Source organism: Parasteatoda tepidariorum, chromosome 5 (genome assembly GCF_982258835.1).
Source record: "Parasteatoda tepidariorum strain Cologne lab strain chromosome 5, Ptep-v5.0, whole genome shotgun sequence".
Lineage (NCBI taxonomy): Eukaryota > Metazoa > Arthropoda > Arachnida > Araneae > Theridiidae > Parasteatoda > Parasteatoda tepidariorum.
The window spans coordinates 79,471,105-79,497,285 of record NC_141759.1 but is presented as its reverse complement, the minus strand read 5'-3'; the positions used below and the strand labels follow the sequence as shown (position 1 = coordinate 79,497,285).

The window sequence follows — 26,181 nt, the reverse complement described above, 5'->3', positions numbered from 1 at the left end:
TATCTTCGTATTAACAAGTTTTATAATTGCGTGCAAATTGATTCGCTATTATCTATAGCGAATTACACGAAAAGTTTGATTAATACTAATGGGCCCAAATTTTCAATCACTCTCTTGCCTAAACTGTTTGGCTTATTTTTTTCAAATTACAGTTTTCGCTATATGTTAAGAATCCAAATTCGATAAAAGAAAATTTTGAATCTATGTCCGACTTCGCAACTAAAATATCAACTACGCAAATTATGTAACATATTTAGATTAGAAACGCAAGGTATTAAGATTGAGTCCTGATAATATTTATTAATTCGATTTATAGATCAAAGTCATGCAAAATGTTAGATTTTTTTATGTACTGTGAAATAATTGATTCCTGAAAAAACTTTGAATTAATACCTTTGCTTTCTGAATAATCTTTAAATGTAATAAAATGTGGAAGTTAATGCCTTATAAAGAGCACATGACAAAGAAAAATCAACTCGCACGTGCAATTTGTGAAATAATAAATCCATGGAAAACGATCTTTGCGCAGGAAAGCTTAATACTCGAATAAATTCTTGAGGCACAATAACAATTCTCAAATTTTAGAAAAGTTTAAGACAAATAGAAAGAAAATGTATAAAAAATTCACCTTTTTTGACATATCGGACATTTCGACTGGTGAAATACTTTTATTGCGATGAAAGATATCGTCTGCCATGCTGATAACTAATTGCTAACCTAAACCACAAGCATATTTCATTTCAATTAATATTATAAGAGTCATTAAAAATATACTACAGTTGAAACTAGAAACAAAATTAAACTCGAAATTATTTTAAGCATGTAATAAACTGCGTGTAAAGTTTAAGGCTTATTAAAAGAAAAGTACATCCGGAGGGTTTTAATATTATTTAGAATTCATTTTGTATATGATGGTTTTTTAAATCGTACGTTAAGAGTGGTCATTATAAAACGCCTTGCGTAAAAAACATTATCCAGCAGTTCGCAAACAAACAATTAAAGCAAAAACCAATTTTTTTAAGACATGCCATTATAAATTTGTGATCTATATGTGTAATGCTTCAAATTGTTATGGTTTTATCTTCTTTTTTTTAAATTAAACATTTGAGTGTTTTTTAAAGATTTCTTTAAGCCCACAAGCTCTTTTCATAAGATCTTAATCCTAAGACATAAAAGAAAAGCCTTTTTCGACAATATAAAATTTCTTCTATAACATAAGCTTATGATTAAAATGTATATGATAGTTGCAGATGCAATGAATATGACGTGGGTTAGTTAAAAGTATTTATTCAAACTAGCAAAAATTAAAACTATCACTGGATCCACAACGCAAAGTTTTATCTGTTACTTAATTAAGTTGTGACTCATCATATTTAAAGAATAGATAATAATCCGTCAAATATGTATTATGTGCTTAAGAAAATTTTGGCACGCACATCTTTAACTTTTTTTAAAAAAATGCCAGGTGAAAAAAAAATGCGGTTTTCAAAGTATGGATTAAAAAGGGTAAAAAGATATTTTATCGGAAATTTTTTTTGTCTGAATATGTGACTAAAATTTCAATATTACTAGAGACAACTTTTAAAATTTAAAAAGTAGCATTTTTAACTGTTTTCAAAAATAGCATTCAGACGCAGTGATTTTTTATGCTGATCTATAAGTATAAAAGACACAACAGCCTCTTTAGAGATTAGTTACACAATGTATATTTTTAATTTTTGGGCATTAATATTTAACATATTAAAAGTTAAATAAATGAAATTAATATACGCAAGTCACACACTGATAAATATGACAGTTAATTTGAACAAAAATACTATTCATTAAAAGCTTTTCAATGCACAATACTTTGTAAATTATATGTGGCATGAATTGATATCATGCATGTTATATAACTTAAAAAATCATCAACCAAACTCAAAAAGCTAAATTTTGCATATCATACTTTTTAAGAAAAGGCTGTATATTATGGCAAAGATACAAAATAACTTAAAATTCTCAAGAAGAAATTGATAACACTGTCACATCAACAAAACTGCATGAAAAAATTTAAACATAATTGAACGTAAAAAATAATCTAACATGTTCAGAAGTTATCAGTAAGAAATTGTTAACAATGTCACATTAATAAAACTTTAAAAGAATGGAAACATTACTAAAAATTAAAATAACCCAAAATGTATAGAAATTCCTAATAAGCTTAATAATTCTGAAACTGTAAGAGAAGTTGTAGTAAAACCTGAAATACTTAGAATTTTAAATTAATGATGTAACTTCGAAGAAACTGTAAAAAAAGTACCAAATACATTATTAAATATTTAAAAATTCTCAATAAGAAATAGTTAACAATGTCCCTCTAATGAAACTGTTAAAAAAATTGGAATGCTTATATAAAATACTTGAAATTTCTTAATAAGCCATAAATAGCAATGTCACCACACCAATGAAACTGTAAAAAATGTAACTAAAACAAGAAATTAAATAAATTCTTAATTTAAAATTAATAACACTTTTATACTAATAAAACTGCGAACAAAATCATAACATAATCTGAAATATGTAGAAATTTTTAAAAAGAAATTAAAAACAATGTCTCACAATTGAGCCAAATTAATGCACAATAAAAAAATTAAAAAAACTGACTGGCCTGATACAACTGACCTAAAATATCTAGAGACTTTAAACGAAACTAATAATGTTGTAACACAAATAGATATGTAAAAGAAATTATAGAATTACCTAAGATATATGGTATCAAAAATAGTCATGACATCCACAAAGCCAAATTGAAACTGATCTGTTCTATCTGAAAAAAAAGAGTAATAAACAAATGGTTTCTCCAAAAAGCTTTCCACAACGACAATAATCAGTTTTCATCAAATTCTAAAATATCGACATTTGCAGCAGCGACTTTTATTTAATAGCGAACAAAAGGGACGAACGACCAACAAACATAGCATTAAAAAGTTCCAATTTTCGATATTATCCGAGAGTTTTCGATCAATGTTCCATTTCCGCAGAAAGAACATTTCAGATGAATGGTTGTTGGAATAATTTGATGTTGTCGCTGTGTATTTTTATAATGTTTTGTTAAGGAACAGATAGGTGTGGTTAAATAAGACCAAAGAAGCATAGATATTGTTTTATTTATTCATTTAATGTAAATAAAAGCACTTAGTCACGCATTAACTATATACTTCTCTGTCTGTAATTTATGCCTTTTAGTAAAATGTTTCATTCAATGTTTGTCAAATTTCATTTCAAACTTAATATTTTGAACCAAAAAATAAAGTTTTATAAACAAATTGAACAGGTTATCTACGAAAAACTTAAAATCTGCACATTTATTAAAAACCTTTTAGCGAAAGGTTTTATGCGTAGGCTATTTTTAAGGTGGATGTAGAAATAAGATGCAATAAATGTCATAAAGTTATAAACTAAAAATATCTTTTCTACGCAGATAACTTTGTATAAACTAATTTCATTACTAAGAATTATAAAAATATAAATATTATATTCTATAATTATTCTAATAACTATGTTTATCTGTATTATGTAAACTATATTTTTTAACTAACTAAATATATTTCGAGTTTTTTTTTCCAAATGGAATATTTTCACACAAAATAAAGTTAAGGAAAAAAATTGAATAGGTTATCTATGAAAAAATTAAAATCTGCAAATTTATTATAAACCTTTCAGCGAAACATTTCATGCGAAGGTAGATATTTTTAACATTGAATAAGATGTCATAAAATGTTATAAACCAAAAATTTCTTTTATACAGATTTAACTTCGTATAAAACTAATTTCATTTCCAAGTATTAGTATAAAAATATTATTATATACTATGAAGAGTAATTTATCATACCATATTTACCATTCTTATCTGTATGTAATTTATATTTTTTAGCCAACTAAATGTAAATTCGAGTTTTTTTTTTCGAATTGAATATTTTGATACAAAAAAAAGTTCAGCAAACAAATTAAATAGGTAATCTACGAAAAACTTAAAATCTGCATTTTCATTAAAAAAACCTTTTAGTGAAACTGTAGAAATAAGGTGCAATAAATGTCATGCAATAAATGTCTTTTTTACCCAGATAACATCGTTTAAAACTAATTTCAATACTTCATGTAATATTGAAAAAGTATGAATATTATATTCTATAATTAGTCATGAAACAAATAAAATACAATTAATACCACAAAATTATATAAGAAAAATACCTTTTTTACAAAGATAAATTTTTACTATAAATTTAATATCAATACTAATAGCAATGCTATAAAGCATATTATTGCTGTTATTATTACTATAGCGATAATATATTATGGTTATAATCTTTATTATTACTACGCATATATCTTTTATTGTTTGCTAAAGTTTCATTTTTACTATTATTATTTTACTTATATCATTACTTTTAAACTATTCAAATTGAATATTTTGATACAATAAACAAACTTTAGAAAACATAATGAAGAAGTGATGTACAAAGCAGGTTATCAGTATGGACAATTCATTTATTCAAAAACCTTTTAGTAGAATGTTTTGTAAACATATGACTGCTATTAAGTCAAATGCAATAAATATATGGAAAAATTGTGTATGGAAATTAAATTTTCGGCACAGATAACTTATTTATTCAAAAAGGTGTTTTTTAAAATCTTTTCGTAAAATGTTTTATGAAATATATTTTCCAAATTATCCATGTTTTTTCATAAAACGAAGAACACAGAATGGAAACGTAGACTAAAAAATAAACTATAAGTGGATTTTTAACTGAGACAACTTATTTAAATTTTATCATTTAACAAATAACTGAAAACGTATATTGTAAAACACAAAAGTGTGTTATTGTTGTTGTCATAGATCATTAGGACAAAGGGACGCGATTGTTCTTGTCTTCCATTGCACCATCTATGCCCAAAAATTTAACTTCTGCCACACCCATACGTCACACCCGTTTATAGGGCAGGCCCATTCTTAATATATTCATAAATTATGTCCTTATATTGTGTAATTGTTTAAAGATTTGATGTAAGATCCACATTTTGCAGTAATATTGCAGAATATATGCTAGTTCCCATAAAAAAATATTTTAAAGGAAACCGTATTTGCCCAATAATAAAGGAGGAAATTTAGCCATGGTCTGTAATTATAAAAATAGGGAAAGAATACCCATTTTCTATAGAATATGTCAGTTTTAGAATTAATAATTGTCTTTATTTTGTCAGGAGTGAGGAAAGTTTTGTAAAGGTGAACGTAAAATTTAAATTATAAAATAAAATTTAAATTATAAAGTTTTAAATGCGCAAACAATTCCTACGATTTGATCAGGGATGATTATTGAAATGTTATTTTGAAATTGGTGAACAATATTTGATTTTGTATTAAATTCTTAAAAATAGTAAAAAGTCAGGAAATTGTTTTTGAGAAAGTTCTATTTGTTTCTATTTTATTTTTATATAAATTATCTTTCTAAATTACTTTGCTTTCAATAAGCAAAAGGAATCTTTATGTTTTAAAACAGGGATATATGAATTAAATTGGTTCTTTTTTCTCACTTGAGCTTCAAATAAGTTACACAAATTTATGTTTAAAAAATTTCTTTTTCTCATTTACAAAAATAAAAGGTTTATTGGTATAAATTATAAGTAACTAATTATTTAGAATGTTAAAATTAAATTAAAGCATTGGATTTGATCACTTTTATAAATCATAGATTCAACTGCAAAATTGAAAGAAAATCCTTTTTTTCTCATTTTGGACAGCAAAATTAAACGTTTGCGAATGCATGGTCATATCTTGCGTTTGATTATTCATTAAAAATGTTCATTCTGTCTCAGATTTTTTTTTCTGAAAAAAACTAGCACAACATCTTATAAGTCACCAAGATATTATAGATACTGTGCTGAAAGAATATAATCCATATCAATCGCCCTGATAACAGCAATCCTCCTGCACGGCAGCGGGTGCTGCAGGCAGATTATTGCAGCACCAGCAGATAAATTTTGATCTTAGTGCTAAATATCCTCAGTGATAGACGAATCATGGATAAGAGTCCCCTTGCAGTTAGGCTAATCGAACCATGGGAGGTTTTCGAAGTTTTTCTTCTCATGTAGCGCAAATGCTAGTTAGTTTCATCCACGAAGGCAAATCTCCCCATACTTGATTCAGAAGTTCTCTCGTCTTCTGGATTGGGCTCTTACTTTTTATAATATTTACAATACAAAACAAATGCATTTTTAAGAATTTTTTTATAAAAGCAGTCGCAATTAATCTTATCAGCTTTAAAACATAATCCAAATAACAAAGATTAAAGAAAAGTTATTCTTACGTTGGACAATGATGCATGCTTTTTCCTCTGTTCAAAAAAATTCCTTCAAAGCAAAAAATAATTTTGTACCATTCTTCAAATCCTTCTGTAGACATTTTAACAAGCAATTGTTAAATAAAACGCTTCAGACATTAAATTAATTTTAGACATGCTAATCCGAAATGTTTCCAACAACGCAGACGAAAACAAAGCGTTCGTCAGTGGTGCATGAAATAGTGAATGCCATCTTTCGTTTAATAATAGACAAAAGACTGACCGCTGATGTATGACGCTACGTAATTCTGAAGTCCACTACTGGTCGTCTGCTTTAAAGCCGTTCTTTTTCACCAAATTATGAAGCAACTCGCGAGAAAATTCTTTTTTAAAATAAAAATAGCCGGCACTATTTAGAAGAAAATCAATAAAAGTGATTTTATGCGAAAACATAATCGTTTGCATTTTTGCTTGGTGCGAGTAGGCGCGGCATTTTGTACTAAAAATGGAAATTCCCTCAAGTATTTGAACTCGGCTGGATAATGTGAATTCGATTGAAAAGTATACTTTCACAACTTTATCACGCAAATAAAATAGCTTATCACGCAAACCTGTATTTGTTTTTACTGTCATAATGTTTTTACTGTTTTTAAAGAAATGTAATTAAAAATTTGAATATAATCTTGCACTTGGTACTTGAAACTTAGAAATTCTATGTAAGCATGTAATAATTCTTTAACAGTTATAATGGAAAATTATAACTGATGCTAATCATATACAGATAAAATATGAATAATTCGGGAAATTCAAATTAATTAAAAAAAATTCTACAGTATTTGGAGAAAAAAAATTATTACATTCCTGTCCATTTCTAGGCAACCGAGAAGTTCTTAATAAAATGCTTTGCTCTTGCCCGCCTTTGATTCCAGATATTTTCCAAAAATATTTAAAACGGTGAATTTCTATGATTAGAAATTTGAAAAACTTTACAGAGTATTTATCTAAACAAGGCAAATGGCACAAAACGCACATATTATAGCCTGTATTCTTTAATTAAGAATCTTCCTCAGTGTTGAAAAACAAAATGAGAAGGAAGCGTGGTAATTCAGAAGAAAAAATACAAACAAGTTGTAACAAGAAAAAAAACATGAATTAACCTTTAACCACGAGTTAATATAATAAAATAAAACCTTTTTTTTCATAAGAGAAAAATATTTTTTTATTTTAATTATTTTTCGAACACAAAACTTAATCATTCATAAAACAAAATCTTAAACAGCACATAGTTTAACATAAACAGTTTTATTCTTTATAATAGAATAAACTTATAAATTTTTGAAAAATAAAAAATACCTTTATTATCATCTTTTTCGTCTTCTTTTTTGAGAAACCTGTTCAAAAGGTATCATAATTATATTGCTTTTTTACTTCAAAAGATGCAATAAAAGAAAAGTTTTCCTTCTCGCCAGAAAATGGTTGATAATATTAGTACGAGTGTTAACGAAAATAGTTTCTATTTAAAAATTCTGTGCACATTTTACATTGTATTTCACATTTTACATTGTACATTTATTACATTGTAGGTTTGGTGTTGCCTTTAAGTTCACATATTCAGCACATAACTACTTTACGAACATTGTTCGTCAACATTTGGCGAGTGAATTGGCAACTAATATTTTACTTGGCTATCTATTTTCCTCTTAAAAATTTTCAGTAAAATTCTGAAGTTAAAAAGTAGCATTAGTTTGAAGGAGAAACATTCATTATTTCGCTCGATGACATTCATTTTGGCTACCAGAAAATCCTTCTATAAGCAAGAAAAAGATTATTTGGCGAAAATATGAGCTTCTTAAGCCTGCTTTTGTCACGCAATACAGTCATTTGAATACATTAGCATTGACTCAATTTGATGTGTCTGATTCTTTTATCAACAATGTTTTGTCGAATGTTTGCCCTACTTTTTGTTCCATAGATGTTTCATCATCATCATTTTTGATTAAAACTTTAAAACTATACATTTATATTTAGCAAGTATTGTATAGTTTATTTATTGTATAGTTTTAAGTAATAAATCTAATTTTGATTATAAATTTTTTTTTTCATCAGGCTAAAATATAAATAGCAAACCTAGCATATTAGCAATTCTTACACTACTAACTAATCTAACGAAAAAATAACATTAACAATTAATGTACCCAAAGAACGGAAGTAGAATGCATGCTCGCAATGCATGTAAATGAATCTTGCTAGCTCTTATTTTTATCAAACTGAATATATAATTTAAAATTTAATTTATGGTTCAAAAGATATAGTTTAAAATTTAAATAAATTACTTTCACGTAAAAGTTTCCTTTAATAATCTTATAAAAGTTTCAGATTAATAATTTCATACTATTTCGAGCTGCATAGTTTTTTTTTGTTTCATTTCTGTACAATGTTTAAGATAATTTGAGTTTAAAATAGTTTAATAAATAAATATCAATGTAAAATTATTTCCTCAATGAATATCGTTGAAAGTTTATGACAAATTGCTTTAACTTAGCAATTTTATTATAAAAATGATTTATGAAGAAACTATTTTTCGATAAACTGGTTTTAAGGTTCAGTACAAAATCTTTTTATTTGCTTAGGTAGTTTTTTAAGATAAAATTCGCCAAAAGAGCGAATAACATCGACATCTAGACTTTCAAACGCTCTGTTGACTATCCAGACCATATTTTAGTCAACAGAGGTTGAACCATAACACCAGATTCGGACACCCTGCTTCTCTTGACGGTCAAGAGCCCAAATTCGTTGTGGGAAAAGTGTGGTTATTGATAAAATGGACATTATCTGTCTAATTTCTTTGTCTGAAACATCTTTTCCACAAAATAATTAACATACTTAAAGCTAACTCTTCGAATCATTGATATTAGTAAATCCGAAGTAAAAATCCGATAATTAGATCAAAAGTTATTAATGTGTCCTGTTCTTATATTGCGCTCAAAACAATAATGCATTTTTAATATACAATGTATACCAAAGTAGTTAAAAATTGAAACATTTGTTTTTTGGAGACTGTTATGCAAAATTATACAAAACTGTTATACAAAAAGGAGACTGTTACACAAAATAATACAAAACTGTTATACAAAAAGGAGACTGTTACACAAAATATACAAAATAATAAACATATTTGAAGTTAACTCTTTGAATCATTGATATTGAAAGTAAAAATTCGATAACTGGATCAAAAGTTATTAATGTGTCCTGTTCTTATATTGCTCCCAAAACAATAATGCATTTTTAATATACAATGTATACCTAAGTAGTTAAAAATTGAAACATTTGTTCTTTTGGAGACTGTTATACAATGTTCATTCAAAGTTTTAGCTTCGATATCCTGATTTCATCAAATATTAATAGAAATCTTAATAGAATCATAATCAAACAAATTGAAAAGGCACTTTCGAAATAAATCATTTATTTCATTTCCTGACTCCAAATCAAATTCATTCTCAGAATATTGTAAATAAATATCAAATTCAATTAATATTAACATTTAATATTCTAATAACAGATTTGAATTGTGTTTACATTTTAAACTGAAATTTTGTAGTATCGCACTTCGCCAATCACTATGCGTACTTTAAGAAACAAGAACTGAAAGCACGCAAATAAATTAAAGCAACGTGCTCAACACAAACAACCAAGACGTGACTTGGAGATCCAAATGTAAACAGTTTATTGCTTAATAAAGGTAATTGCTAGAAGTTTTATACATTATTCATTCAATGCAACGAAAAGGAAACACAAAATCTAAAGCAATAATTGAATCCGAAGAGAATTAAAGTAATGAAACATCTGTAAATGATATAAAGGAAATGTTATCCGGAAGTATTTTACCTTTTAACACTTCAAATAATTGATTGTTAAATTACTGGAGCATAATTTATGGAATAGAAACGATTAATTTTATTCTAGATGAAATAGTCTTTAACACAATGAATCGCTTTGTAAGCTCGTTTGTGAGCTTTCGAGCTACGAATTAAATGAGTACTTAGTTACCTTAAAGTATAACAAATTAATTTACTTGTGAAAGTTCTGCAATTATACTTATTGTATAATTATACTTGTGAACATTCTGCATAATTTATGGAATAGAAACGATTATTTTATACGACTATGGAGTATACGATTATGGAGAATACGATTATGGAATAGAATCGATTAGTCTTTAACACAATGAATAGCTTTGACATGTGTTTGTGAGCTTTCGAGTTACGAATTAAATGAGTATTTAGTTACCTTAAAGTATAACAAATTAATTTACTGGAGAGCACTCTGCAATTATACTTATTGTATAATTATACTTGTGAACATTCTGCATAATTTATGGAATAGAAACGATTATTTTATACGACTATGGAGTATACGATTATGGAGAATACGATTAGGGATAATACGATTATGGAGAATACGATTTTGGAATAGAATCGATTAGTCCAGTGGCGTAGTGAGGGGTGGGTAAGGGGGGTCATCATGCCCCGGGCGCTACTCGCAAAGGGGCGCCAAATGGTCCGCAAAACAAAAAATTGTAGGATAATTTTTATTATAATTGATTTCTGGAAAATATATTTTAAATTTAGTGCCAGTGTAATATAATAAATGCTAATTCGTAAATAAAAAGGAACTCTAATAGTCTAAATAAAAGTGTAATAATATATTCATAATGGAAATGGCACGTCTTTTCTACTGGCAGGACTGACTCGACCTGTGTCTGTCTGCACTTCCTTATAGCATCTACGCTGTGTGGTTACATAAATTATCTCCTCCTTTCTTGATTTGTCTGATGAAATAATATGTCATAATGAATATTTGCTGTGTACAAAGTACAAACATTCTTTCTTTCAGAACACTAATTATTTTTATTTCTATAAACGCTATGTAGCTTACGCTTGTTATTTTAAAACGATAACAACAACACTCTTATGTACTTATATGTACAGTCACTGAAAAAAATATCCCGAAAATAACAACTGAAGGATCGTCTATTTTTTAATATAGATACTTCTCAGGCACAGAACAAATACAGCGTTTTGTCGTTTCTAGGAAAGAACACAAACGCCGTATTTGTTGTGTGCCTGAGAATTATCTGTATTAAAAAATAAATAATTCTCTAATTGTTACTTTCCGGATACTTTTATCTGTGGCTGTACGTATCCGTGCAACTTGCGACAGGTTGCGGGAGTCCGCAACAAATTCGAGAAATACTCGAAATATTAACGTTTAAGTTATTTTGTGTGTGTATTTTTCAGTTTTGCGCCCTTGTCATCGCGCTCTGCTTAGAATAAAAATGAAATGTTATGAAATATTAAATGTTATAAGTTTAATGTTAGCATAAATTATAGTGTATATTTCACTGTGTTCACCTTTCAAGTTCAAGGCATTCCTGGTAAGTAATAAAACAAATAATGAGGCCTTGCTGAAAAACTAGCACTTCAAGATGGTACAAATGTAGGAAACCTATTATCTTTACTTAGACTTAGCTCAGTTTGATCCGCTACTAGCAAATCATCTTAAACATGCCACAGAAAATCCAAAAACTGTCTCATATTTGTCAACACAGATTCAAAATGAATTCATTCATCTTCTGACATCTACAGTTCGAAATCAACTAATAAATGATATCAAAAGAAATAAATATTATAGACTTCTGTTTGATTCAACTCCTGATATCTCTCATCGAGAACAAATGTCCCAAGTCGTTAGGTTTGTAGATGTTGATTTTAACAATAAAAAAGTTTCCATCCACTACTCTTCGACTGAGCCAACGAACTTCAGGCAAATAAGGGACATCAAAAATTTTTTCGTCCAAATCTTGTAAAAACTGCCTGAACTGTCGGTGATTTAGTCCTCTGCTCCTTATAAATTTTACATTTTTAATTATAGGTAGCATGACATGGTCCATTTTTAAATGCTTGGATGCCAATGATTCCTGATGAATTATACAGGGAAATCCCACAAAATTTTCTGATGTTTTCTGTTTTAATTTAGTTACAACGCCCGAATGATTGCCAGCCATGGCAGTAGCGCCATCCGTAGTTGTGCTGTTAAGTATATTCCAGTCGATGATTCCGCTTGCTGCTAAGAAATGTCGTTACTGTCTACCTCTCTCGCTTGTCTAGGCACGCGCTGCCCTTGAAATTACTTGTAAATGTAGTGTGCACATTTTAAAACTTCCGTAGAGGAATCGAGTGAAGTCTAAAAGCTCTAAAAAACACTATTCTCCTTTCTGTGACATATCGCGATCGCGGGCCGTATATTTGACATGACTGGGCTAGAGAATATAGTAGAAGTATTTGAAAAATTAGCAGAGGACACTACTACTACAAGTGACACTAGCAGTGAAGCTACAATTCTGTTGCAAAATGTACTAACTTTTAGTTTCATAACTTCAGTTCATTTCTGGTATGAAATCTTAAGGAGGAATGATCGTGTGCAGCTAAGATTACAAGATCCTAGACTGAATTTTAGAGAAGCGTTCCATGATCTTGAATCATTAACGACTGAACTAGCCGAAATTCGAGACAAGCTCTGTGAAGAGGCAATCGAAAAAGCGAAGTTTCTTTGTGAAAAATGGGATAATGATACAACAATGCGTGTAAGAAGACGACGCAAAATGCCCGAAGAATTGGCTCGAGATGTTGGTCTTTCAGCAGAAAGTGAAATTTCTCGCGTTAGGAAAAGCGTTCTTGATCGTCTCCAACAAGAAATATGTACACGATAAAGTGATCTTAATTTCAAATTTGGATTTCTACTAGACTTTGAAAATTTATTAAACGAGGATAATGTTGATAACGACCTTGAAAAAAATTGCAAACATTTGAGTGAATTTTATAATACAGATTTCAATGGAATAGAACTCTTTATCGAAATATGTGACTGCAAAATGTTACTCCGCAGTAGAAAAGAAATTGAACCCAAAACTCCATTAGAATTTCTTACTTTTATAATCTAGTATGGAGAAGATGTTTTTCCAAACCTGAGAGTGGCACTTCAAATACTCCTGACTATCACAGTATCAATTGTGAGCTGCAAACGTTCATTCAGCAAATTAAAATTAATTTTGACATATCTACGACCAACGATGGGACAAGATCGCCTAAGTGACCTAGCATCTTTAAGTGTGGAAGGAGAAAAATTTGAAATGATCACCTTTGATGATATTATTAATAAATTTGCTTCATCAAAAGTAAGGAAAATTTATACATAGTATTTAGTTTTATAAATGTATTATAATCATACTATTGTTAAAAATACGTATCTCCTTAGAGATAATAAATATTTACTTTTTATTGTTTTAAAACTGCGTGTTTTTAAAATATTTCTTTATAAATATATAAAATAAATAATAGGTATCTTTTGAACTAATTCTAGATGATTATATACATATTTATTGATTTGCGAGTATATTTTACGTATAATATTATATGGTTTTCGAGTAGGGGGGGCGCTAAAAAGGTATTGTGCCCCGGGCGCGAGTTAAGCTCACTACGCCACTGGATTAGTCTTTAACACAATGAATAGCTTTGACATGTGTTTGTGAGCTTTCGAGCTACGAATTAAATGAGTATTTAGTTACCTTAAAGTGTAACAAATTATTTTCCTTGTGAGCACTTTGCAATTATACTTATTGTATAATTATACTTGTGAACATTCTGCATAATTTATGGAATAGAAACGGTTATTTTATGCGACTATGGAGTATACGGTTATGGAGAGTACGATTAGGGAGAGTACGAATACGGAGAATACGATTATGGAGAATACGATTTTGGAATAGAATCGATTAGTCTTTAACACAATGAATAGCTTTGACATGTGTTTGTGAGCTTTCGAGCTACGAATTAAATGAGTATTTAGTTACCTTAAAGTATAACAAATTTTTTTCCTTGTGAGCACTCTGCAATTATACTTATTGTATAATTATACTTGTGAACATTCTGCATAATTTATGGAATAGAAACGATTATTTTATACGACTATGGAGTATACGGTTATGGAGAGTACGATTAGGGAGAGTACGAATATGGAGAATACGATTCTGGAGAATACGATTCTGGAATAGAATCGATTAGTCTTTAACACAATGAATAGCTTTAACATGTGTTTGTGAGCTTTCGAGCTACGAATTAAATGAGTATTTAGTTACCTTAAAGTATAACAAATTTTTTTCCTTGTGAGCACTCTGCAATTATACTTATTGTATAATTATACTTGTGAACATTCTGCATAATTTATGGAATAGAAACGATTATTTTATACGACTGTCGAGTATACGATTATGGAGAATACGATTATGGAGAATACGATTATGGAGAATACGATTATGGAGAATACGATTATAGAGTATACGATTATGGAGAATACGATTATGAAATAGAAACGATTAGTCTTTAACACAATGAATCGATTTGTCATGTGTTTGTGAGCTTTCGAGCTACAAATTAAATGAGTATTTAGTTACCTTAAGGTATAACGAATTAATTTACTAATTATATACTTATGAACACATAATTTATGGAATAGAAACGATTAATTTTATTCGAGAGGAAATAGTCTTTAACATAATAAATCGCTTTGACATGAGTTTGTGCGGTTTCGAGCTACGATTTAAATGAGTATTTATTTTCCTTAAAGTGCAAAAGAAAAAATTACAAATTATATACTTACGAACACTCTGCATGCCGGTATAAAAGGCATTAAGTCAGGAGCGTGAAAACTTACCATGGAGCTTGAAGTCTCAAACCACATTGAAAGGGTTAATCTATTACAAGTGTTGTCCAAAGTGGGGCTCTCTGATGTCATTGTACATACCACAACGACGTAAAAATGATTCCCGGACACGTTCGTTGATGGCAGGTGTACTTTTGATAACAGTCGAAACTGCGAAAATCTGAGTTATGGGATCTTCTTTTGTGTCCACATGCGTTGCATAAACTTGTGATTTAATGTAACATCTTACGAAAAAGTCACACGGTTTGAGATCCGTCATGCCAAGGGCTCCCCATATCTGGTTTTAATATAAATATTTATTAACTCTAGGGAGTTTACCTTTTCCAGATAAACACGGTTCCTACGACTTTTATGGGCTCCAGTAGTGACGTTTTCCTAGCTATTTTGCATCAGTTCCCCACTATGTTGCATCAGGCCGCTTTATTGGCCCACCTAGTAAAATTAGGATCAGCTTAGCTTAGTTTACTCGACAAATCTTCATACACAATTACAATTCGTCTTAAACAATATTATTAGTAGACACATCGTCGACAGTTAAAAAGAATGATTTGATGTCAAAATTCGTAATTAGCGAGTCCCAATTCATCACCTCCTTTTATTTATAGTAGAGTTACAATACAGAGGAAAAAATTTATTTGGTTCCCGATTTACTTGGTTTTTTCGAAAAATTCCCGTTCTTCATTTTTTGGTTTTATCAGACAAATTAAGTATACATTTCGTGCACATTTACGACGAATGGTTGACCTCGATAACAATTCGTAAAATTTTATTAATTCGCGATCCTTCATGTGTAAATTTTTAATAAGGTAAAAATATATACATAAAAAGCGAAGATAACGGAGCGTTCTAAGTATTACATGAATTAGTATTCATACTAATCTAGAAAGTAAAAATACGTAATTAGTAAAATCAGTGTTCAGGGCGTTGGCCTTACAAGGAGATGGCCCATGTTCGAATTCCAGTGGTGGCTGGCTTGTACGAATTCTGCTCACAGTTCACACTGACGATAATGCTGACGCAAAATATCCTCAGTGGTAGACGGATGATGGGTTAGAATGCCCTCGTCGTCGGGCTAAACGTAAGAGCTTTTCGAGGTTTTCCTCTACATGTAACGCAAATGCGAGTTAGTTCCCTAAAAAAGTCCTCGACGAAGGCCAGTTTTTCCAATGCTTAATTGAAGTGTTCCATTGTCTTCCGAGTTGGGTTAAAAATAGCAAGGCTACGGAGTTATATATTGGTAGTCGAAAACTCAGAATTAAGTCGACTGTTTAACGGCGGTTATAAAATAAAATAAAATTAGTCAAATCATGAATTCAGACAAACAAAATATTTCCGATAAATCATATATCATCGCGATAATAATTCGAAAATCTTTTGAATTATCATTTTGCAATCCCTCATGTACAAATTTTTAAAAAGGTTAAAATGTATATTAAAAGTGAGGATCACGAATTACTCTACTATGAATTAGCATTAACAATTACGAGTTAATGATCTGGTGATTAAAAATACGTTATTTTACGTTAATTAGTAAAATCACGAATTCAAACAAATAAAATCTTTTCAGCAGAATACATTTCTTTAGAAAATAAAACTGCATGATAAGTATATTTTCTCCCTTATTTTAATTTTAAAATAGTCTCATTTGCTTCTAAAAATTAATAAAAAAAGCATTTTTTGCATGAAAGCAATCTCCAAATTACTTTTCCTTCTAGATTAATTTTTCATTCTTTTACTTTAATGAAACTCCTCCAAACACAAAACAGCTAAGGTTAAATAAAACGACCTTTAAAGCATATAATGAGATTCAACAGAAGAAACAAGACCAAACGCGCAATTTTAAAAATTCCTCGAGTTCATGAAAATATTTAATAAAAAAAAAAAGTTCTTAACGACGAAACTACTCACTAGTGCCGTTTTATTGATTCTTTGAAAGCTTTTATTCCTTTGCCTATCATCAAAAAGGTATTTATTGAAAAAAATAAAAGATTTTATTTAAAAGTTGAATCAGAAGAAAACATTAATTCTTTTTATTTTAACTTTCTTAATTTTGATTCTTTCAGGTCTATGGTTTTGATAGATTTTATTCTTGAATGAAGTTTTAAATTCTTTATTTTATAGGTACATAAAAGCCTAAGACAGAACATTTTAAATTTTTTATTTGCTCACTCTCCGTTTGTGTTTATAACGAAAATTTTAAGCGAATTTCTGTATATGGGAACTGGCAGCTCTCTGTTTGTAGGAACTAGTTACTATTTTTATATAGAAACTAGTCACTTTTTGTATATAGGAACTGACAATTCTCTACATATAGGAACTGGAGACTATTTATATAGAAATTGGTGATTCTGTGCATATAGAAACTGGCGACTCTTTCTATATAGAAACTGGCAGCTCTCTGTATGTAGGATTTGCGACTCTCTGTATACAGGAACTGGCAACTCTTTCTATATAAGAATCGGCAGCTCTCTGTATATAGGAGTGGTTGAGACACTGAACTCACATTGCGCAAGACAGAAGTTCGATTCCATTGACAGTCTACCCAGCTTCAGACCAATGGGTACTACTTTGTCTGAGAACTACTGTTTGTTCACCAGGAGTTAAGCACTTGGCTCCACCTCCTCGGACGCTGAGTTAATTTCAGCGCTGGAGTAAGAGGAGAAGCATCCCCGAGGTTGAAATTGAGACAATCCTTAATGCGTACCAAACGCAAACAGTGAAATCTATTATACCTTTCGTTACTCTAGCTTGTTGTAGTTCATTCACGTCTCACTAGAGCTGCACAATGGGCTATTGGCGACAGTCTGGGAAACATCCCTGAGGTTGATCCGAAGACATGCCATCACAATTTTGATCCTCTCTAGAGGGGGTGGCATCCCCGCTTCGGTAGCCCAACGACCTGCACGCGAAGTCGAGCACTTTACGGTAGCAAAGTTTAATGAGGACCAATACCGCACACCCTCGGTCCCTACGCAGACTGATCCAAGTGGGTCACCCATCCGCACACTGACCGCATCCAGTGACGCTTGACTTCGGTGATCTGCTGGGAACCGTGTCTTAGCGATCAGTCCACTGCGGGACTCGTTACTCTAGCTAATTAAATATATTTTTAAACTAAAAACAAATATTTTCCCAGTAAAATGTCTCAAAAAAGACAAACTGTTCACTCAAAAGAAAGAAATATCAACAATCAATATTATGAAATATTTAATATTAAAAAAATGCACATAAGGATTGCGAAATAAATATGTTTGTCATACGATCGCCAAATAGCAACTTTGTTCAGGACTGTTCACATCCTTCTGCCAAAATCAGCGAAATTGTATCGTCGGATATCACGTGATGTAGGCGGGGCCAAGTGCCAACTCCTGGTGAACGAACTATACAGGTGGTCTGTGCGCAGTGGTGACAATATTTCATACAATCATTTTGTTGGATACAGAATTGTGAAACTTTAACCAACGAGCTGTTGCGATAATGCTTTACTTTTTATTTATATAGATGTAAAATTTTTTAGCTATAGTAACTTACAGAAGTGCATCGAATACTTAACGACTCAAAGACTTATGCGATTATACGATTTCAAACTCGTATAAGGGGTTCTATTACATTAATTCGCTGAAAATTATTTACGTTAGTAAAATCTTTGTCATATTTAAACTCTAAGTCTCATTTTTATCACAATGTTTTAAATTTTTTGCTACAAAAATTGCAACGTAGAAGTAAAGAAATAAAATAATGGTTAGTACCGCGGTTTACTCATTTCCCAAGAAAAGTATTTCCGTATGTAATTAAATGTGTTTTTCTCAAAATTCTAGAGGACATTCAATTTTAACTCTCCAAAAATTTTAACTTTAGCGGAAAAAATTTTTTCTCAAAATTTCTTCCTCTAAAGTAGAATAAAAAATCACTTGTCTAATAGTTTAATCTAAAGGACATAACCAAAAAATTTCAAGAAAATGAAAAAGGACAAATATCCAACCTTGTCTGATTCTTAAAGAACCGGCTACGAAAAACGCCTTTAAACTCCCTCCAGCAACCAAAAAGGTTTGCAGTCCCGCCTCCCTCAGTAATGATTCATTAGATTTCGACATCGTTTTTGTTTCTTACTCCCTAAAATATCACTTTTCGACTTCCATTTACATACTTATGTAATTCTTTTTTGACAAATATTCTGAAGCTTCATTAAGGGTGGTCATTACGAACTATATTTAAACTATTATACAATTTCTAATCTTATATATCGTGGAATAATTAGGCAGAGTATATACCATATATTATACTATTTTACCATTGTAATAATTTTAAAAATAATTACAAATTATTTTTCTTTTAATTATTAATGTAATGCATGCATTGCAATCAAATTATCTTAAAAATGAGCAACAGTGCACTAAAGATTTCAAATTTCTCACCCTTAATTAAAATATTTTTTATCACTTAATGAAATGTTTAGAAAGCCTACACTTTGTAATTAAGGAGAAGATATTTTAGTTACTTATTAATTTCAATTTCCTGTCTTATTTGCTGTCATTTGAAATATATTTATGTCATATTCATTGCAAGTTTGATTTTCTTAATTCTCCAGTTATAAGATTTAGCAACTTAAGTTTCAAAACTAGTAATAATTAATATTAAACTTTTTATTATTGCTTGCAGTTTCTGATGGTGTCTTGGGATATTCATCCACTTTTAGAAGCACCTGGGTAATTCTTTTTAAAAATATTTTTCCGCACATGCGCTGTATAAAGCAACTACTTCAATTACTCTTATCTAGCGCAGTTTTTATTATTATTTTTTTTAATTTTAAAGCAATAATTTCATTATCAGTTTAAAATTGATTCAAACTCTTTGTTTAATTTTTTTTAAATATTTAAGCTATAGCAAAAGTGGCACTATACCTAGTATATATTTCGGACATTTACCAAAGGTCTAGTCATACTAGGTCTGGTTAAGTGCCATTGCCCGGTATACATTTGCCCAGTATATCTTACACTGATGTTTTTTTTAAGTTCAAGTGCCATTGCCCGGTATACATTTGCCCGGTATACCCTACACTGATGTTTTCTTAAGGTTCAGTGCCACTGCCCGGTATACATTTGCCCGGTATAACCTACACTGATGTTTTTTTAAGGTCAAGTGAAACTGCCCAGTATATATTTGCCCGATACTTCAGACACTGATATTTGTTCTAATCTATCGTCAGTAAGTATTAAAATATCGAATAAATGTAATTATATCCACGAATAAATTAATATAAAATCGGATGTAATAAATATTTCGGACATTCATCAAAGCGACTAATTTGATTGTCAACATTCACCGGTAAAAGTCAACAACCACCGATTTCGGTCATTCACAGTAACATGCACATCATTTACATAATAACCTCATCAGAACTATTATTTCATACTTTGCCTAAATAGCATCCGGCATTTCAAAAAATAAAAATAATTGGTTTTGTTGGCGATGATCTCGTAAGGCGATAAAGAATCATGCATAGTTCAGGTAAGGAAGATATTAACCTCGAAGAAAAAGTGGATGAATACCCCAAGGAACCGTTTCTGATTGAATCATGAAGTTTATAATACGAGTGGGTTGCGACTTCTGCGATTTTTTTTATTCTCTAAATATTTTACTAGAGCGATAATTTCTAAACTGCGTTTAGGTTGCATTAAATATTACAACATGACATTTCAAAATCAATACACAAATTCGACACAAATTTTCACCCGAAATTTTTATCGATAAGAAAATGAAATTTTAAGGAAACTTATGATTTCTACTTGGTTTATGGTTTTAACAATGGTTTGTATGGTTTTAAAAATTTATTAAAAATAATAACTTTAATTAGGTAACCTTGTTTGCTATTTTGTATTTAAAAAAATGGATGTGATATTCGATACAAATTCGATTTAGTGATTCTTTGGTAACAAGATTCAGAATAGTAAGTTTCAAAACTAATGATAAAAATTATCAGTAAACTCTTTATTATTGCGTGTTTCATAATAAATCAAGATAATTTATAATACGCGTGGGTTGTAATTTTATAAGATTTATCTCATTCGCTAAATATTACACTAACGCGATATTTTCTAAAATGCATCAACTGTGGGTGCATAAAATGAAACATAGCATTTTAAAATCAATATAAAAATTGAATACAGATTTTAAATTTTTTATCCTGAAATAAAAATTTATTATTAAGCATATGAAATCTTCAGAAAACCTACAATTTGTACTTATCTACAGGGAAGTGGTTTTAATAACTTATAAATAAATTTATGAAATTTATAAATAAATTTTAGTTATGAAATCTTATTTCCTATGATTCAAAATAAATTTATTTGATATTCAATATAAATTTAATTTAGTACTTCTCTGGTTACAAGATATGGAATAGTGTGTTTTGTAACAGTTATTGAGTGAAGTTTTATATCAAAAATGCGATAATTTATAATACGAGTAGACTGCGATTATTTATTATTTTCACTAATTACTTCACTAGTGCGAAATCTAAAATAAGTCAATTGTGGTTGTGCAAAACAATATAACATTGATTTAAAATAAATTTATGCGATATTCAATGCAAATTTGATTTAATAATTCTCTGGTTACAAGATACAGAATAGTGTGTTTTGTAACAGTTATTGAGTGAAGTTTTATAATGTAACGCAATAATTTATAATACGAGTAGACTGTGATTATTTGTGATTTCTTTTGTTCACTAATTACTTCACTAGTGCGATATCTAAAATAAGTCAACAGTGGTTGCGTAAAACTAAACAACATAACATTGATTTAAAATAAATTTATATGATATTCGACGCAAATTTGATTTAATAATTCTCTGGTTACAAGATACAGAATAGTGTGTTTTGTAACAGTTTTTGAGTGAAGTTTTATAATGAAACGCGACAATTTATAATACCAGCAGACTGCGATTATTTATGATTTCTTTTGTTCACTAATTACTTCACTAGTGCGATTTCTAAAATACGTTAACCCTTTGACGCAGATAGAACTCTAGTGTTCCTTTTATATATCTTTTTTCTGAACCTCTAATTATGCTCAAAAATATATTTCGGCATTCTTTTAATTATAAAGTCTAATAATTACTAAAAAAAATCTATTAGATTATCGGAATTGTATTTGTACTAAAATATATAATACAAAAAAGTAGTTCATATTCAAAATTTTATCAATAATTGATTTTGTAAATTAAAAAAATTTCAATGATAAATAACTGTTTCTTGTAGATCTACTGCTATTAAGTGCAAATTTGAAAAATTATTATTCGGATGTGTTCAGAACATTTTACTTTTGACGCAAAAAAAGACACCGTTGTTTCATGCTGTGTTTTATAAGCATAAATAATTCAAATGATAAATATAATGCTTTTTACTTATTTTGGCCTAAATTACTTTAAATTAATGAAAAAAGTATGAAAAATATGTTTAATAGAAATTCTGCGTCAAATTCTGCGTTAACATTAATTTCGTAAAATAAAACCATAACATCAATAATAGCGTCAATTTAAAAGAAATTTATGTGATATTCAACGCAAATTTGATTTAATAATTATCTGGTTACACCATATTTCGTAACTAATAAAAATTATTGGTAAACTCTTTATTATTGCGTGAAGTTTAATTCGGAATTGACTGGATTGCGATATTCTGCTATTTTTTTTTTTTTTTTTATTTGCTAAATATTTCACAATTGCAATGCGTTTTAGTTTACGCAACAACTGCAATCGTAACATTTCAAAATCAATACAAAACTAATAAAAATTGGACTAATAAAACTAATAAAAATTATTGGTAAACTCTTTATTATTGAGTGAAGTTTAATTAGGAATCGACTGGATTGCGATATTTTGCTATTTTCTTATTTTATTTACTAAGTATTTCACAATTGCAATGCGTTTTAGTTTACGCAACTGCAATCGTAACATTTCAAAATCAATACAAAACTAATAAAAATTGGACTAATAAAACTAATAAAAATTTTTGGTAAACTCTTTATTATTGAGTAAAGTTTAATTCGGAATTGACTGGATTGCCATATTTTGCAATTTCTTTTTTTATTTACTCAATATTTCACAATTGCAATGCGTTTTAGTTTACGCAACCACTGCAAGCGTAACATTTCAAAATCAATACAAAACTAATAAAAATTACACTAATAAAAATTATTGGTAAACTCTTTATTATTGAGTGAAGTTTAGTTAGGAATCGACTGGATTGCGAAATTTTGCATTTTTTTTATTTTATTTACTAAATATTTCACAATTGCAATGCGTTTTAGTTTACGCAACCACTGCAAGCGTAACATTTCAAAATCAATACAAAAACTAGTTACAAGTTTTCAATCTTTTATCCTGAAATAAAAACTCTTTTCTTTTGGTACGTCGCACGTATAACATTGAAATCTTGAGTAGGTTTCTGCTTTTTTTTTACCTATGGGGGCGCTACCTTCGAGTTACAGTTTTCCTTATTCCCACGAATTATTGATCCCGTCTAGAAATACGATCATCGCTTAAATCCTGTGTCTCTCCTGTTAATACTTTCAGGAAAATTACTTCATTTGAATATTCTCACATCGATCCAACTTTCATGTTCTATTTCTCAAAGATTTATTCCCGTTTTGTGAGAATTTCTCTGCAAATGCCAGCGCACATTGGAAACTGAAATTCTTTTCTGTTATTCAGCGCACTATTTGTCGCTTAATTTCACCTTTTATCTGAGTAAAGAATCGGGAAAATTGGTATTCATCCGCCTGAAACAGCTGCATGATTCGAAATCACCTTCAAAGGGGTAGCCAAGTCTTGAAATCAGGTATATTTATAAATAATTCATAAAGATTTCACGGCATTGTGACTATTTGTACACAACAAAATTTTATTTATTTTTAAAAATTGAATTGTACTAAAATTGAATAATAGTAAATATGCGTAGGTTTCTTTGGTGATAATTAAATTAATTTTATCCGCCAACAAATTTTTTTAAAGAAAATTTTACAGATATCGAATGCTAATTTAGTCTTTTATATTTAAGAAGAAAACACAACAGTGTTAATTTGTTTTAGTTTAATTAATTTGAAAAATTAATTAGCACTCAACTTTTGATGCGTAGACACTTTGACATTTCAAAACAAACGAATAAAAGCGAATAAACATGTTAATGCATCATGTACAATAGAATACGTTTAATAAATTATTTTAAAAAAAGTTTATACTGTAATAAAATATATAAATTCAATAAGGTTCTTGAAATAATCTTATTTTAAATGTTAAATTAAGTGACATACGCATAAAATGACAGCAAGCAATTTTTTTTCCTTTTAAATTTTTCGCAACAATTTTTACATATTCTTTTAACAGCGCGAAATATGATAATGCATAACAAAAATTATTTTTTCGCTCTTTTAATGAAACATTTTATTAGTTTTCTTTCTTAAATCATCATGTACAATAGAATACGTTTAATAAATTAGCTTTAAAAAAGTTTATACTGTAATAAAATATATAAGTTCAATAAGGTTATTGAAATAATGTTATTTTAAATGTTAAATCAAGTCACATACGCATAAAATGACAGCAAGCAATTTTTTTTCCTCTTAAGTGTTTTGCAACAATTTTTACATATTCTTTTAACAGCGCGAAGTATGATAATGCATAACAGAAATTATTTTTTCGCCCTTTTAATGAAACATGCTATTAATTTTCTTTCTTAAATCAGGAAAGTCATTTCTTAATTTAAATATCTATGACATTTAACAATCAAAATTTTTTATGTGTCTTTTAAGAAAATATGCATCAGAAAAATAATGCGTATTAAGTAATTATTTATTAAACTTTTTTTATGTTTTTGAATAATTCTGAAGAAAAATTGCGAAAGCAACGAACCCAAGAAGCTGATAGGATTCATTCAGAAAATTTATAAATTAAATAAAACGCTATGAAAAACAAAATCATTACGTATTTCAAATTCTTGTCAATTTAATCGTTGCAAAGAAGGACCACAGTACCTTCATTTTATGGTAATGAAATAAAATTGTTCGGACTATTATAAAATAAAGAAATAGATTATTTATAATATTTATGGAAGGAAGGTGACATTTTAATGAAAATTGCTTTTATTTACATAATATAAATAAAATTATTTCCATATTGTCTTAATTATTCATATCACCAGGTTACATTTATAACTGTCGTTAAACAGCCGACCCAGTTTTTCGAGTATACGACTATTAATGTTCAACTCCGTCGTAGCCTTTAAGTTTTGAACCCAATCCAAAAAACAAGGGAACTCCTGGATGAAGTATTGGGAGAAATATGCCTTCATGGCGGACTTTTTTGATGGAATTAACCCACATTTGCGTTACATGGAGAGTAAAACCACGGAAGGCCATGGTTAGCCAATAACGGCATAACGGCAAAGACCATAACGGCAAAGGGCCCAAGATATGTCTACCACTGAGGATATTTTTACGTCAGCACTTGGGCAGTGTGAGCTGGGTACGGAATTCAAAACGACATCTCTGGGATTTGGAATCGGATTACCTCATTAGGAGGCTAGTGCTCAATCCCCTGAGCCACCAAGACTTAATCTTGTGTTTGCTTTGCGTGTTTTTGTAACTACTTTGACACCTGTAACATTAAATTTAGTCTTTTTTTTCCTCAAAATATTAATTTTTTATTTTTATTTTTTCATATTTACTTTTTTTCATAACAAAATTAATTTCGTATTTGAACAGCAAAATTATTATAACAGCAAAATTTATTTTTTATTTGAATTAATATAAATTTCGTTTATATTAAAATAGGTTTCAGTGATCAAAATACTTTTTATTGTAGAGAGTGTGTGAATAATCAGAAACAAATCGGCCCAAAAATTGTTTAACTGATGCAATTTTGTAATTGAGAAAACTAAGCCAATAATCCAAATTACTAATTTTATCGATCAATGATAAAAGACAAATATTTAAGGGGTCCTTCGAGTATATCAGGTTTAGAAACACAGCTCTAGTTTGTCAGAATGTGGTCCAAAAATTTGAAACCAAGATTCCACCCTCACAGAAA

General features: G+C 29.2%; 2 protein-coding genes across 7 annotated transcripts in view; one reads left to right on the top strand and one right to left on the bottom strand.

The window, feature by feature from the left end:
- Nucleotides 1-26,181, bottom strand: part of LOC107437484 (uncharacterized) — a 104,733-nt gene that overhangs the window by 41,244 nt on the left and 37,308 nt on the right. For 3 of the 6 annotated variants that reach the window (XM_043046922.3, XM_087164380.1, XM_087164379.1), the window contains 2 exons: nt 2,740-2,806; nt 629-717 (listed from right to left, as the gene is read on the bottom strand). In XM_043046922.3, coding sequence (XP_042902856.2) covers nt 629-697 — 69 coding nt within the window. In that variant the 5' untranslated portion in view covers nt 698-717; nt 2,740-2,806. Of the gene's footprint in view, nt 1-628; nt 718-2,739; nt 2,807-6,344; nt 6,689-7,670; nt 7,942-26,181 lie in introns of those variants that run through there. The other 3 variants (XM_087164381.1, XM_043046923.3, XM_071185386.2) reach the window with 3 other exon arrangements.
- The window catches only part of jef (major facilitator superfamily domain-containing protein 6 jef), a 47,724-nt gene continuing 45,103 nt past the window's right edge, over nt 23,561-26,181 (top strand). Inside the window, exon 1 of the mRNA XM_016049504.4 lies at nt 23,561-23,935. The gene's annotated coding sequence lies outside the window, so the exon portion shown is untranslated. The remainder of the gene's footprint in view (nt 23,936-26,181) is intronic.